The sequence below is a fragment of the Leptidea sinapis genome, chromosome 12 (assembly GCF_905404315.1).
Source record: "Leptidea sinapis chromosome 12, ilLepSina1.1, whole genome shotgun sequence".
Classification (NCBI taxonomy): domain Eukaryota; kingdom Metazoa; phylum Arthropoda; class Insecta; order Lepidoptera; family Pieridae; genus Leptidea; species Leptidea sinapis.
The window spans coordinates 3,021,258-3,036,200 of NC_066276.1; the positions used below are offsets into that span (position 1 = coordinate 3,021,258).

The 14,943-nt window shown below is 35.1% G+C and overlaps 1 protein-coding gene across 1 annotated transcript in view; it reads left to right on the top strand.

Moving 5' to 3' along the window:
• Positions 1-2,850: 2,850 nt before the first annotated feature.
• Positions 2,851-14,943, top strand: part of LOC126967061 (ceramide synthase) — a 32,878-nt gene continuing 20,785 nt past the window's right edge. Inside the window, exons 1-2 of the mRNA XM_050811396.1 lie at positions 2,851-3,124; positions 4,035-4,135. Coding sequence (XP_050667353.1) covers positions 3,104-3,124; positions 4,035-4,135 — 122 coding nt within the window. The 5' untranslated portion in view covers positions 2,851-3,103. The remainder of the gene's footprint in view (positions 3,125-4,034; positions 4,136-14,943) is intronic.

The window sequence follows — 14,943 nt, forward strand, 5'->3', positions numbered from 1 at the left end:
GGACGTTAGCTGCGGCGGAACCCGGCGTCCTTCACACTTCATACCGCCTTTTTGTCACAGACAAGAAAACAAAGATGTCATTCTTAGTAGATACCGGTGCTAATATATCCGTCCTACCAAGAAAACCAGGCCTGAAAGCAACGCCTCTACCATTTAAATTGTACGCTGCAAACAACACAACAATTTCAACTTATGGTGAGAAAACATTAGAACTCGATCTCAACCTCCGTCGACTATACAAGTGGCAGTTTATTGTAGCTGACGTCACGAAACCAATATTAGGTGCCGATTTTCTCAACCACCATCAACTTATCGTAGACTTAAAAAATCGAAGATTAATTGATGCCGTTACATATTTAAAAATCAACGCGCCAATAATGTCAACGACCTCAGCCACAATACGAAGTATCGATATACAGGCCCCGTACCACGCGATACTCGCCGAATTCCCCGGTACCACGAGATTAATATCGATGCAATTATCGCCAAAAATTAACGTGGAACATTATATTGAAACACAAGGACCTCCATAACATTGCCGTGCTCGTCCCATTCCACCTCATCGTTATGAAATAATGAAGAAAGAATTCGAAAACATGATGCAACAAGGACTCTGCAGACCGAGTAAAAGTCCATGGTCTTCACCACTCCATATAGTACCTAAGAAGAATGGAGATATGCGGGTATGCGGTGATTATAGACGATTGAACAGCATAACCAAACCCGATCGTTATCCAGTGCCGAGAGTCAAGGACTTCACCCATCATCTGTCTGGCAAAACAATATTCTCCACAATCGACCTCAACCGCGCTTGCCAACAATTGAAGACCAGGGAACAGGACATAGAGAAAACAGCTATCATCACACCAATGGGTTTATTCGAATTTCCTCGCATGTGTCCTGGTCTGAAGAATGCGGGACAATTTCAGCGATTTATTCACGAAGTGCTCCGTGGATTGGACTCCGTTTTCCCATTCATCGACGATTTGCTCATAGCCTCAGCAAACGAGACTGAGCATCGCGATCACCTAAGAATAGTTCTCAGAAGATTGGAAGAAAACGGTATTACTATCAACCCCGCGAAGTGTAACTTAGGCCAAACGGAAGTCAAATTTCTTGGATACATCGTATCAAAAAACGGTATACAGCCACCAGAAGAGAAGATTAAAGCCATTACCGAATATTCAAAACCGAAAACTATAGAAGGTTTAAGACGATTTCTAGGCATGTTAAATTTCTATCGTGACCACATACCGAATGCTGCATTAATACGAGCTCCGCTAAACGCTTACCTACACCATGTTAAGAAACGTGATAAAACAATAATTGAATGGACCGACGAAGCATCACAATCATTCGAAGAGTGCAAGAATAGTATATCCAAAGCTACCTTACTCGCTCACCCATCACATGATGCCCCTATCGCAATATTCTGCGATGCGTCTGACAATGCAGTAGGTGCAGTCCTACAACAATACATCGAAAATAATTGGCAACCACTCGGTTACTTCTCAAAGAAATTCTCAGAGGCGGAGAAGAAATACTCAGCGTATGACAGAGAACTCTCAGCCGTCTATAAGTCAGTGAAACACTTCCGTAAGATGTTTGAAGGACGCGAATTAATTATATTCACAGACCACAAACCCCTCACATTCGCTATGACTAAAACACATACTGCAAACGAAACGCCACGCCGAACGCGCCAATTATTATTCATCAGTGAATTCACAACCGATATTCAACACATCAGTGGAATAATCAATATTATTGTCGACGTATTAAGTCGAATAGAAACAATAATAGTGTCACCTACGATCGACTACAGAGAATTATCAAACGCACAAAAGCGAGACAGCAGCATAACACAACTCATTCAACAACCAAACTTAACCTTCAAGAAAATAAATGTACCTAACACGAACCTAGAATTATATTGCGAAACATCAACAAGTCATGTACGTCCTTACATACCTACAGAATTCCGCAAACAAATTTTTAATAGTGTACATAATATTACTCACCCAGGAATACGAACATCACGTAAATTAATATCTCAAAAATTCTTTTGGCCATCAATGAATATCGACATCGGGAAGTGGAGTAAAACTTGTATAAATTGTCAGAAAAGTAAAATACAACGCCACACAGTCAGCAAAATTCAATGTTTTGACGCAAGCGATCGTTTTCAGCATATACACATAGATATCGTTGGACCTCTACCTACCTCTGCTCAAAGACATCGTTATGTGATAACAATGATCGACAGACATACTGGTTGGCGTTGGTTATGCGGACGACAGCACAGGGTATGATTTGCAGTCTCTCGTTGTGAATATCCATGGGCAGTTGCCTCACCACCGCTCATTCCGTGAGCCTCTTGCCCATAGGACATACACTTTTTAGTCTATGGCACCTGGTGCCGGTTTAATCAAGCGCGGGGCCCATGGCAAATTCTGTTTAAGGCTCCGCTCTAGGTCTGCTTTGAGAATAAGGTGCTATAAGTGCTATTTCTTTTAAGTTCACTATGAATAGATAAGTATTTCAATAGGCAAGTTAACAGTAAATATATATAGATATAATATGGTATTGGCACACTTTTACACACTTTATATATACACCTGTCATAAAACGTTTTTAAAATAATTACCACCATAGACGCACTGATAAAGTGGACTCAAAAAAACTCGAAGTCGGCAGATGCATAAAACGTGCGAGTCAAAATCTCCTAGATACAAGAAAAACATATTGTATATCTATTATAATGCGTCAGATGTCAGAACTCAGAAGGTTGACACTTGATATGAGAATTTTTTGTCTTTTGTCATTGTTGATAGGATAAAAATATGTTTTGATCAAAACTTTATTGCCAAAATGTTGCAGCTTTCAGAATAGAGTTTAAATTTTCAGTTTCACTTTCAAGTTTGATTATTGATAGACACATCAAACTCCGAAGCATTGTGTCGGCTTAATGCCTGCCTAAATTTATTCTATTATTTTACATCCTGATTCTTTGCAGGAAAACAAATACAAAATGTTTTAGTATAGAAAAATTCTGTAACTATATGCTTAGTTTGATAGAACTGCAGATTTCTTACAAAAAAAAATGAAGCTAGGAATAACTAAGGTAATTAAAATTAAATATTAATAAGCATAATTTAAGATATAATTATTTTGCCTCACAAGGAATCACATAATTGTTGTTCTTATATTTGTTGTGCTGTTTGTTTTAAAAATGTTATTAATACTTAATTTAATTCATCTATAAATAGACATCATCTTCCTGGCTCTTGTATATATTATCTTGTATACCTTATGGAAACATTATTTTTACTATTAGAAATGATTCTGATCCATTTAAATTATAATAGTCAAATATCAGTAGGTTTCATGTTTTTATACCTCACACCAATTATTTCACATAATGTATCTTTCAAAACTATTACGCTTAAGGTTCATTTTGATTGCATTAAAAATGAACTTATTTCTTGGGTAGAAAATATATCTCTTTCTTGCAGTCTTTTATGATATGCTTTTCATCTATTACAAAATATGTTCTCGTTAATAAATTTTAAACCTAATAATATTTTTAAATATTGGCATTAATTGTCATATTACAATGGGATATTGGCCATCTTTCTCAATATCATGTTTTGCATTCTTTACAGTTATCACTCTCCAATATCTAAAATACTTGGAGCTTAAGGTTGAAATTATTCCATGGCCCAAATCCTGTATATTATATTCTTAAAAGGAAGGCTTAGTTCTTGTTTCTATGCCTTAACATGTTTGAATCATGCGGTTCAGATGTGTTTAACAATGTTTTGGTGAGAGATGTAAAATATAAAAAAATTTGAATTTTTGTCCAATATAAGAAATTTAAGTGTAATAATTTACAGTTTGATATATATGACATAATATGTATTTTGAAAAGTTCATATGATTTTCAATTTATTTAATTTTACCATGCTATAGGTACTTAGTCTACATAGTTTATTAATGTATAATAATGTCCTTATTAACTATGGTTGTTGAAGGCACAACACCACACTGTAGTGTTGTGGGTACTCGGAGCTTGCAATGCCGCATCCTTCTTTGCTGCACTACAACTAGTTAGCAATCTTGCACCTGAAGATCGGTGAGTTTGAATTCTGTTACTTTTTATTCTGTTTATTTTTTGTGAAACAGCACAATCAAGAAGCATTTGAGTTACAGGATGTTAAGTGATCACCTACCCATATTTTTTTGTACCAAACACCAGAAGAATCAGCGCATGAGAAATGTGTGCCTTTGGGTTAATAAACTTGAGTATAAGCAAAAATCTTCTTTTATGGAAAATACATTCAAGCCAGTGATATATCTTTAAATACATTTTTAAGACATTATACATGATGTTTCAATGATCATAGATAATGGTGTTAACAATGTGTTCTTTAGAAAATAGATATTTCAATCAATCAATGATATGGACATCTCCGTTGTGTAGAAACATAGCTTCAATGTGTGTCTTCTAGCACATTTATCAGTGTGTCCCGTTGTATTCGTCCCAAGATCCTCACTATCAATGTGTTTTGTTGCTCTACAGTGGGGTTTTCACCGAACTTTCTTCCACATACAACCAAACTGTGCAAATGAGCTAACCGGTGTGGTTTCCAGGACAATATGACATGGATACCTTAAAAAAAAAGGCGTACACATTTGTAAAAGGCTGGTGACGTGTTGTTATTCCTGTGATACATATTGAAGGAAAATGTGGGTCACGGTGATTACTTAACATCAGGTACCAGGTATTACTTAATACCGTTGGTACGCTCTTTTGTCCTTTTTCATATATAAAAAACTAACCACTCTTGTGTAATAGAATAAAAGGACCGGCAAAAACCACAAACTTTAGGTAATATTATTACTTAATATATTTATAAGTAAAGTATATTTTCAATTTTAAGCTAAACAAGGAAACATTTGGAGATTTCTTAAATAGAATTTTACGTAAGCAGTGATGTAATGTGTTGCGATACGCTTAAACAGTAGGCGCCGTAATTAATATATTAACGTGAGCTTAGGTGACCTTGTGGATATCAGCTGAAGCAGTTACTTCAACTGTTTTCGTTCATTATTATGTATTAGCTTGTAATCGGTCTTCGACAGATGTTGTATTGGTACTCGAATATCTATCGATAGTACGATACACGAACACAGCTGACACCTAGCTTTTGAAGTGTCTTGTGAATGACCGACGGCTCCATACCCTTTACTTTAAAGCAAGAATTCTGATTTTAATACACCACATTCCGTTATTCTGATTTCATATTAACCATGAAAAATTAGATGAAATTTCGGGAAACAATCGAAGTGTCTAACATAATTAACCCGGTTGAATAATTGAATTAAAATATTAATTAATTAAACGCTTATATAATAGAATGGGATGCAAAATGACGGCAACATGAATAAGTTAGGAATCTCAAGCAGGCCTGTCTCAGTCCCCGTGTAGATATCGAAATCGTAAGTACGTGCGGCGGCCTCTATACAGTAGGCCATCCAGTAGGGACTCACGAGCGATATTTAAAAAATGGAGAAACATAAATAAAGCGATCCAGTTTATTTTTTTTTAAGATTCCTAAAGACGCTGAAACAATCGAATTTAAAGTGATTATATAATGAAATTATCATTCATGATAGATGATACCTCTTTATTTCCTATATACTAAGTAGATTTGACTATGTCGTGGTCTTCCAACCTATACATTAATATCTGCAACTAATGTAGGTTTGACAATGAAAGAATATTGATTTAAAAATACTATAATATACCTATTTATATTATAGAAATGCTGAGCTATTTTTATAAGATGACGTTACACTAGGTAGGTGCAGTTTTAGGTAAAGAAGGCAACCCTAATGTCATCAGAAGAGGTAAGAGTCACGCGATAGAAAGAGAGGCAACTTCTAGGTGAATAAAAATGCAGGTTAGTAGCGTTGTGCGATCTGAAGTACACCTTATTGTATGACCGCAAAAGTACCTATTTCTTTGATTGATTTTGCAGAGTGAGACTTCCGTGCGTTGACGATTTATTATATATTCTTTGATCTCAGTGAAAAATTATCACCTGGATATAAACAGCAGTTTATTTAAATACATAGAGCCTACACACCGATGAAATGTAATCGTTTCATTGGTATTATTGCAGGTTTTGGAAGAGTTTCCGCAGTTAGATATACTAAATTAATCGTTGTTTCACGTCCGCCGTTCGGATTAATACATAATCACTACTGACTCGCTGGTCCATAGGCCACCTGTGACGCGATATGTTTAACGCGGCTATGTCACATTTAATATATTCTTATTGCGATTTTTATGGTTACGACATATCACATAGGTCGTACCTATTATGTCTTATGGCCCGATGATTCCTGATCATCAGCTCGTATATGCTCGTTACGTCTATTATTCCCATCACAAATTAACCAAAAAAATTTCCAAAAATCAATATGCCATAAGTGAGGATTAAAATAATTAACTAATTTAATGTGGTTTGTTTCTTATTTGCTAGGTATAATATGACCTCGCCCTTGAACAGCCATGCTCATTGCTCATTACAACGTATAATGCTCGGGCTTCATTAGCGGCTACGGCGAATATTCGCCATTCGTTGCATCGCTTGTGTGTCGGGCGCAGACGATTGCACATCAATGTCGGTAAATGGGCGCGCATCAAAGGGTTTGGTACCGCCGAACCATTGGACGAGGTCCGGTAGCGGACCATAATTTTGTCTATTGTCTATCGCACAAAATTATTATTATTACCGCTCGAACCGTACCGAGTTTGACGTCGGAGCTAATGGTGCGTTACGCCCACCACGCTGGTCCGTCCGATGGTCCGGTCAAATCCGACCATGTGTGTATTATAACTCACGCCAGTTACGCGGTAGGCGATCTAGTTCGCTGCGTAGATGTAGCCAAGAACATCGCGTTAACCCGTAGAAAATGTTATTGGCGCGACAGCACGACACGAAATTTCGCCCGCTAGTGAAGCCACACCATTAGCAGTATGAGGCATGAGCTATGATCATTTATTCATTGCGCAGTAAAGTACGTAATAAATAATTATAATAATACTAGTTGACCCGACAGATGTTGTTCTGTACATAATAAATAAATACTGTTTTTTATGAATTTGTCAATAATATTTCATAACGTCAAGAATTATTTCGTAATATATGCTCCCTGTTGTTGTAATGAAATTGTTTTACAGCAGAACTGTCACACCGTGCGTCAATAAATTCTCTCATAGAAAATATGTCCATACAAAACAAATATCGGACGACGGGGGACACATCAAAGGAAAAACAAAATTCTTCTTTTTATTTAATTCTGAATACTTTCATATTTATTCACCTTTTAAACCTTCCCTGGACTTCCACAAATATATCAAGACCAAAATTAGCCAAATCGGTTCAGCCGTTCTCGAGTTTTACCGAGACTAACGAACAGCAATTCATTTTTATATTTATAGATTATTTATTATTGTAGATGTAACAAAGACTTCACTGAAGCAAGAACAATAATAATTTCAGTTAGAAAAATCCAAATGAGTCAAAAGATTTTTTTAAAATTTATAGGTAGGTCACGCATTTATATAATAATTTACTTGAATATATCTTATATCTATAAGCATTTTTGACGTATTTATTTTATTGACGTAATTCAAAACCTCTTCCTTGTTAACCATAACATACTCGTAAGCAGCTAGTCCTACTAATATCTTCCCTTTCTTGGCGTGCGTCTGTGCAGAATGGGATATCGCTATGCCTACTTAATGGCTGACAGGCTTGTCCTGCATGTTTCAGAATGAAATCTCTCTGTTTTCATCATCATAATTCTCATATTAAACATTTTATTGAGATAAAACCTTTACCTTTTTACCTTTTGTTTGCAACGGGCAACTACTATTATTCTATATTATGTAGACTAACGGTCACGGCAAACTTCGCCCTGACCTGCCCCGCTCGAACAAATACTAAAAAAATAACGTTACCTCATATTTAGGGAATTTATGAAATGTTCTTAAAACAAGATATTTTTTTCTCTCTTCCGCTTCTTCTCTCTCAGAGCGCCATTTGTGTACATATGTGTCCAAAGCGGTAGTAGTACTAGAAATGCCATCAAGAATTTTAAAGGAATCAATTTTGAGGAAATAAATGCCTTTTGTGTCTTTTAATTTGCATTAGGTACGCCAATTTTGTAATTCGTCATATTTTTTTCATAATATTTGTTGTTATAGCAGCTATACTAAAATACATTGTCAAAACTTCTGCCGCTATTACGGTTTATAAAATACTAGTAGTTGCCCGTTGCATTCGCAACTAAAGGTTTTATCTCAATAAAATGTTTAATATGAGAATAATTATTAACAGAGAGAGTTGTCATACTGAAACATGCAGGGCGAGCCTGTCAGCCATTAAGTTGGCATAGCGACATCCCATTCTGCACGTACGAACGCCAAGAAAGGGAAGATATTATTATAGCCCGCCGACGGACGGTCTGATAAAAAATTTCTGAGTTCAACTGCATAGTGCCAATCCTCCTCGATTAAGACAGTCAAGAAGTTTGACAGAAGATCAGTAGAACCTTCCTGATTGCTTTGCTAATGTAGGCATAACCATTATTTATAATAATAATATACAAATAATTTATCAAGTACCTATCCGCCTTCGAAGCTAACGTAAAACCGATGAAAATTTCCGAAAAGAGAAACTACTTAACATGTACGACAGTTAGGATAAAGTTCGCGCAATATTAGGTCAGAATTGGCGAAACGAATTCGTCATTTCATATCGAGAAACGCAGACCTTAAACGTTCCCGATTCATCAACGCGAATGCAAAATGAAATTTTCGTAAGTTAATTATGTGAAGTGCTGTTAAAATTTGCCTATTTAGTTGAGGAGCGCTACGCAAACACGTCAATGCATACTCATAATAATTATGCTTATGAAGCGGCTTTGTGTAAGGCTGCTTTTATGATTAATTAAATCACGTTCACCAGTTTAAACTTATCTTTACTCAGCTTGGCCATAAATATGGCTATTGTTACAATAAAAAAATGATAATCTTACATTTGAATTTAGGACACCATACTTATATGAAGAGTTAGAAGATATTAATGACTTTTCCCATTTATTTCATAATTTATATCTATATAAAATATATATATACGCAAGCCAAATGTAATAGTAGGTACCTACACTCGCCACGCGTGACTTTCAGCGGTATAGCTTCGTCTAAAAAAGCAGTATTATATTAATATAATTAAACGGTTTCAGTTTTTGTAGACGCTTTTTAAAACGTAGTTTTAAATTATCAGGTGACAACCCTAGCGTCGTCAGAAGAGGTAAGAGTTACGCGATTGTAAGAGTAAGAGAGGCAAATTCTAGGTGAATATAAATGTAGGTTAATAATGTCCTATTTCATTAATTTATTTTGCGGAGTGAGACTTTTGTACTCGTACTATTAAATAGCCCTTGCCAAAACGCAAATATTAACTAAAAAAATTTTTTTAAGACATCAGCTTTTTATTAGTAGAATGTTGGTGTACCGGGCTGGATAGGTACAATAAAATCTACTCTGTTTTTCTGACAGAAAAATCTATCCGTAGACGTATTATTATTTCTAAATTATGTCTAAGCTGTGAACGAAAGAATTCCAAGAAACCCGATACGAAATGAAAGTGTTTTTTTTTATAACGGAAAATGGACATAGAACTATGTCGAGTATTTTTAAAGACAATTTAGCTTATAAGAATGGCACTCGTAATTATTTAAATCATTAAAAATTCAATCAATATAGGAATCCTTACAATTGGGAATTGAAAGAAAATTGTCAATTATTTGCTGTTTACGTGTGGTATATTTAGATATTATTTTTTTCTCATTTTGATAAGTACTTTTAATATAACAGTGTTAGTATAATATACATAATATAATATTATGCTTTTAAGTTCGTTTAGTGTTGTGCTACTTTGTTCGTACGTTCGTTTATAATGTCACTTTTGGGCGCATGCATGGTACCGAAGAAGTAGATCGTCTGGTCGTCTGAAGTATTTGTCGTGAAATTTTAAGTTTATAAGATTAGAGTTTCTCCCTATGCAAATTCCGAAATAATGTTACTTATATAATGAAACCTGCTCCTAATTTCAATTAACTAACCAGATGTTTGCTTGTAAACAATTTCATTAATACATAATCATATATTTCATACCTTCAACCCTAGATTAAGGATTGGTCTCCGCTGCGCTCCAACTATATATCGCACTACCTAAGAACTTTTTTAGTACGGCAACTATTAGATGCTTGCGAGTGTGACATCTTGACACTCAATGGCATCTTTAAAATTTTGTAACATACGCTTCGTGTTATTTTACATTGAAATTAATAAAATACAAAATACTTGATGATGATCCCAGTGTCTTTCGTATTTCTTGTAGTATTATTTTTACAAAGTTTTACAACACAAGCATTTTAGTTTCAATTATAGCAAAGTTTAACAGAACATGTGGCACGTCAGCGTCACACATTGTTCGAGACTGGCCCGAGTAGCGCTGTATTAGTTGCCGTATTTTGCGACTAAGGTATCTAGTTGAAGAGCAGCTGAGACCAATCCTTAATCTAACCTTACGGCGTATATACGACGTCGAAATTAAGCGGCAAAACAAAAGTCAAGTGCCGCTCTATCTCGTATCTGACTGAAACGATATTATTATCAAAGATGTCCAATCTTAGATTAGATGGAAAGGCTCATAGACGAGGCACTTCTTGTTTTTATCGTTTATTCTGCACTTGGCTGCTGATACTATTTGGCTGATCTAGACATTATGCACACTTCCGAAGTCAATCAAGATGAAAATTCTGTGATAATTCTTAATCTAAAGTTTTAAGCTGTGCGTCCAATGAAAAAAGACACACAGAAAGTTGTAATGTTTAAATAAGTATTCTTTGAAACGTCTTAATCTCTTAATCGTAATTTACTTTGTCGCCAGTCGATTATTTTATATTCGCATTTTTTGAGAATGCGTTTACGTGTAAAACTAATATAAGAACATTTGGTCGGACTTAGGTCCATGCCTTTTAATCGACACCAATCAGTAATTCTACCAATATCCTCCTGTAAAGACTGAGTATCACCTTCTTTTACGATTCTTTTTTGCGAGTTTCAGGTCCTACGCAAAAATTAAACAGTTAGAATTTAGTATACAATTGGAAATATCGATAGATATTAAATAAAAGTGGCCCTAAAATGGATCCTTGAGGGATGCCTGATGAAATGCAATATAAACGGGATGAATAGCCCTTAATTGTTACGTATGTGTTCGAATATAATAATAACTAATAGCCTTTCTTAACAAACAATAAAATGTAATGTATTTGTTACATTTAATCATAATTATTCTAAGTGTTATATTTTGTTTCGATAAATAAAAGTTTGTCATAATTTTCATATTACACAACACTTTCTTAATTGTCTTGCTTTCTAGAAAAGGCAAGTGTTCTTCTCAAATATCTATTTGCTTTCCTCATCCAAGTCGCTCTTGCCAACCTTTTAATATCATCTTCCCATCTTCGATACTGTCTACCTTTATTTCTCTTCATCATTCTGTCATTTTCTTACTTCTTATTAGTCTATTTCCATATTGTTTGATTTTGTGTTTATGATATTGGTTCCTATTGTCATTGCTGCTAACCTAAATTCGTCTTTTAGTTTTATCTTAGGTTCACTTTCTTCCATTCTGTTTCGACAGGTTTTAAGCGCTTAAATATTTTCATTCATGCTACTCCAATTCTCACACCCGTAGGAAGGAGCAACTGCTGAGACTAATGCCTTTTGTGACACGGCGCAAATTATTACAACGACACAGAAGTGTAGAAAAGTTCCATCAGTAGACAATCAACTGTACTTTCATTATGTTAAAAAATATTTCCAAAGCACAAACATGACGTCAGTATTAAAGTATCGAAGAATGAATGGTTTTTGAAGAAAAATAATATATACTTAGTTTGAAAGGTTTCTAAAGAATGACGCAGTTTTTAATTTTAATAAAAGTATACGGCAATAGGGCCATCTTAACTGAAGCATGACGTCACACCCCTATAATGATCATCGAGTTGCGTGCAGGTTTCGTTGTTATTCTACGTGTTGTCATTCATTTTAGAGGCGTGACGTCATAATCGGCTACCATGACACCTACAAACATTTCCGCGCGTAATTCAAAGTTGATTCAAAATGATACATCAATTTACGTTACATATTATTATTGCCGCAATACATCTAATATATAAAATTCTCGTGTCTCGGTGTTTATTACCAAACTCCTCCGCAACGGCTGAGCTTATATGAAATTTTGTGTGCATATCGGGTAGGTCTGAGAATCGGTTGTATCTAATTTTAGACCCCAAAAAATTTAATAATTGTTTTTTTTTTATTTATTTATATGACAATACAACTATTGCTGGGTCAGTTAGTATTATAATACAATTTTTAGAAATCCATAATCTGTCATCATGGCAATAATTATATGTCGGATATTCCCAACGAGTGCTAATTTTACTTACACAATTTTTAATAGTCTTATCATTTTATTGCGTAATAAAAATGACACGCAGTTGTAAATTCTTATCTCTGTTAGAGCCCCAAAAGTTGTTTACCGATGATCGTATGCTCGTTTTAGTGCAGCGGCACCAGATGCCACGTCAGGGTCAACAGATCCGGCGCAAGAGATTAAAAATTATATTGACGAGTTTAATCGACATTTAATAGATTTTCAGAGTACATAATATTATGTTAGTCTGCTTCATAGAATAGAACTTGTAGTTGCATATCAATTACATGAATAAGTTTGTAAATATATATCAGTGGGAGGCTCCTTTGCACAGGATGCCGGCTAGATTATTGGTACCACAACGGCGCCTATTTCTGAAGTGAAGCAGTAATGTGTAAGCATTATTGTGTTTCGGTCTGAAGGAAAGTACTGGGCAAATGAGACTTAACATCTTATGTCTCAAGGTGACTAGCGAAATAATTGTAGTGCCGCTCAGACTTTTTGGGTTTTCTATAATCCTGGGCGCTTCTGCATTGTAATGGGCAGGGCGTATTAATTAACATCAACTCAACGTCCTGCACGTGTCATGTAATTAAGGGATATAAAAATAGCTATAGTAAAAAAGATTGCTGGTGTTGATACAAAAATATGTACTAAAATAAGCTGTGCAGATATTACTGAACGTGTTGTAGCATGTCACAGAAATCCTTAATAATAACTGCTGCAGTAACATGAATAACTACTACGTTAATGTAACTGCACTCTTGCTGCACGTTTACTGCAAAATTCTGTTCTCCGTATTCTGACAAAATATTTGAGTATTAGTGTCAGTGTTTGAGCAGGTTTACTAAAGCAGGCGGTACACTTATTTCGCAGGGCAATTTTGGGATGTTCTTACTTAAAAATAAGTTGATATAGACTCCGCAGCCTCATCATGCAAAAACTTTTATTATCATGACAGAGATGCCTTTTATAAAGACGACTGTAAAAAATAACCGCATGACCTTATAGTAATCGCAGACCTTGACTCCTCATATACATATAGGAAGAATCGAGAGTTGTCATATTTCCGCTTCACATTTGAGTCGTACAGTAGCAGTGCAGTGGCAATATCTGTGGCAATAATGTATTCTGATAAAGTTCGCTGCACTGCGACTGCCCAAATCCTGCAATCGCGTACAACAAGTAATGCTACGTAAGTTTTTTTTGGCAAATCTGCGTAATAGCTATACTGATTTGGCCGGAATTATCACTAGCACATAGATCATGGAATAAGAAATAACTTAGGCTATAGCTTTGTCAAATTATACCAACGCTAGGCTATATTGTAACAATGTGCCCCGGCATTTAGTAATAAAACTAGGAATAGTAACTATAAACTAATTCATCGACGAAAATACCCCATTTAGGGGGTCAATTCCAAAACCCTACCAGCTAGTTTTATTTTTATGTTTTCAAAATTCACCTTAATTGTAAAACAAATGCCTTTAAGTTCTACGTGTGTAGGGTGTTTGTTTTTGTGTTTGTTTTTTTACGGCAAAGAAAAAAAGATGGGTTAATAATGTAGTTTAAGCACAATTTTAAAATAAAGATATGCTTAAATACTCTAAAAAATAAACATTCTCCCTTCGGCAATCACAAAAAAAACAGTTATTTGCCAGCTTTTTTTATAATTTCAGTTACTTTACACCTTTGTTTTTAAAATAAGTTTTATGAGGTTTTGTTTCATTTATGTACCGGGCCCGGTATTCATAATTTTAGCCGATTTTAATAACGATAACGTAATATGCATATAATTCGTGCAAGTAGTTTTCTTTCTGGCATCCTCGTCCTATGGACAACCTCAGTTTGTCTTCAATAGATCGATGCAGTCACCTATATCTGTTTCACGGTCATACTCCCGCAAGATACTGCAGTCTGTTGTATAACTTTTCATCGTTTATCACAAGTGCTCGATAGCGAAATTCCTGGTCGAGATACGGTGTGTTTTATGATTTCTAGAAACGTAAGTTAAGGTGATAACGTCACGCGTTGCTGTGAAATCAAATTAATTTAGTTTAGTTATTTTTATTTTTTTATTTATTTTCATCCATTAAAAACCAACAGCCGTACTTCTTGAGTAAAACTACAATCTTAAGAGATAAAATAGATATTTGTAGAAACTATTGCTATCTGGCGTGTATCGTTTGCATTTTCAACTTAATCCGGACTCGCTGATAATTAGTTTTTGACCGGGGCTGGCTGGATACACGGATTTGGTACTTTGCTTTACTTTTTGGACTCGGTTTGCAAATCTGATTTTGATTTACTATTTTCGTTACCTACGGATTTTTTTTATACCAAACTAATAATG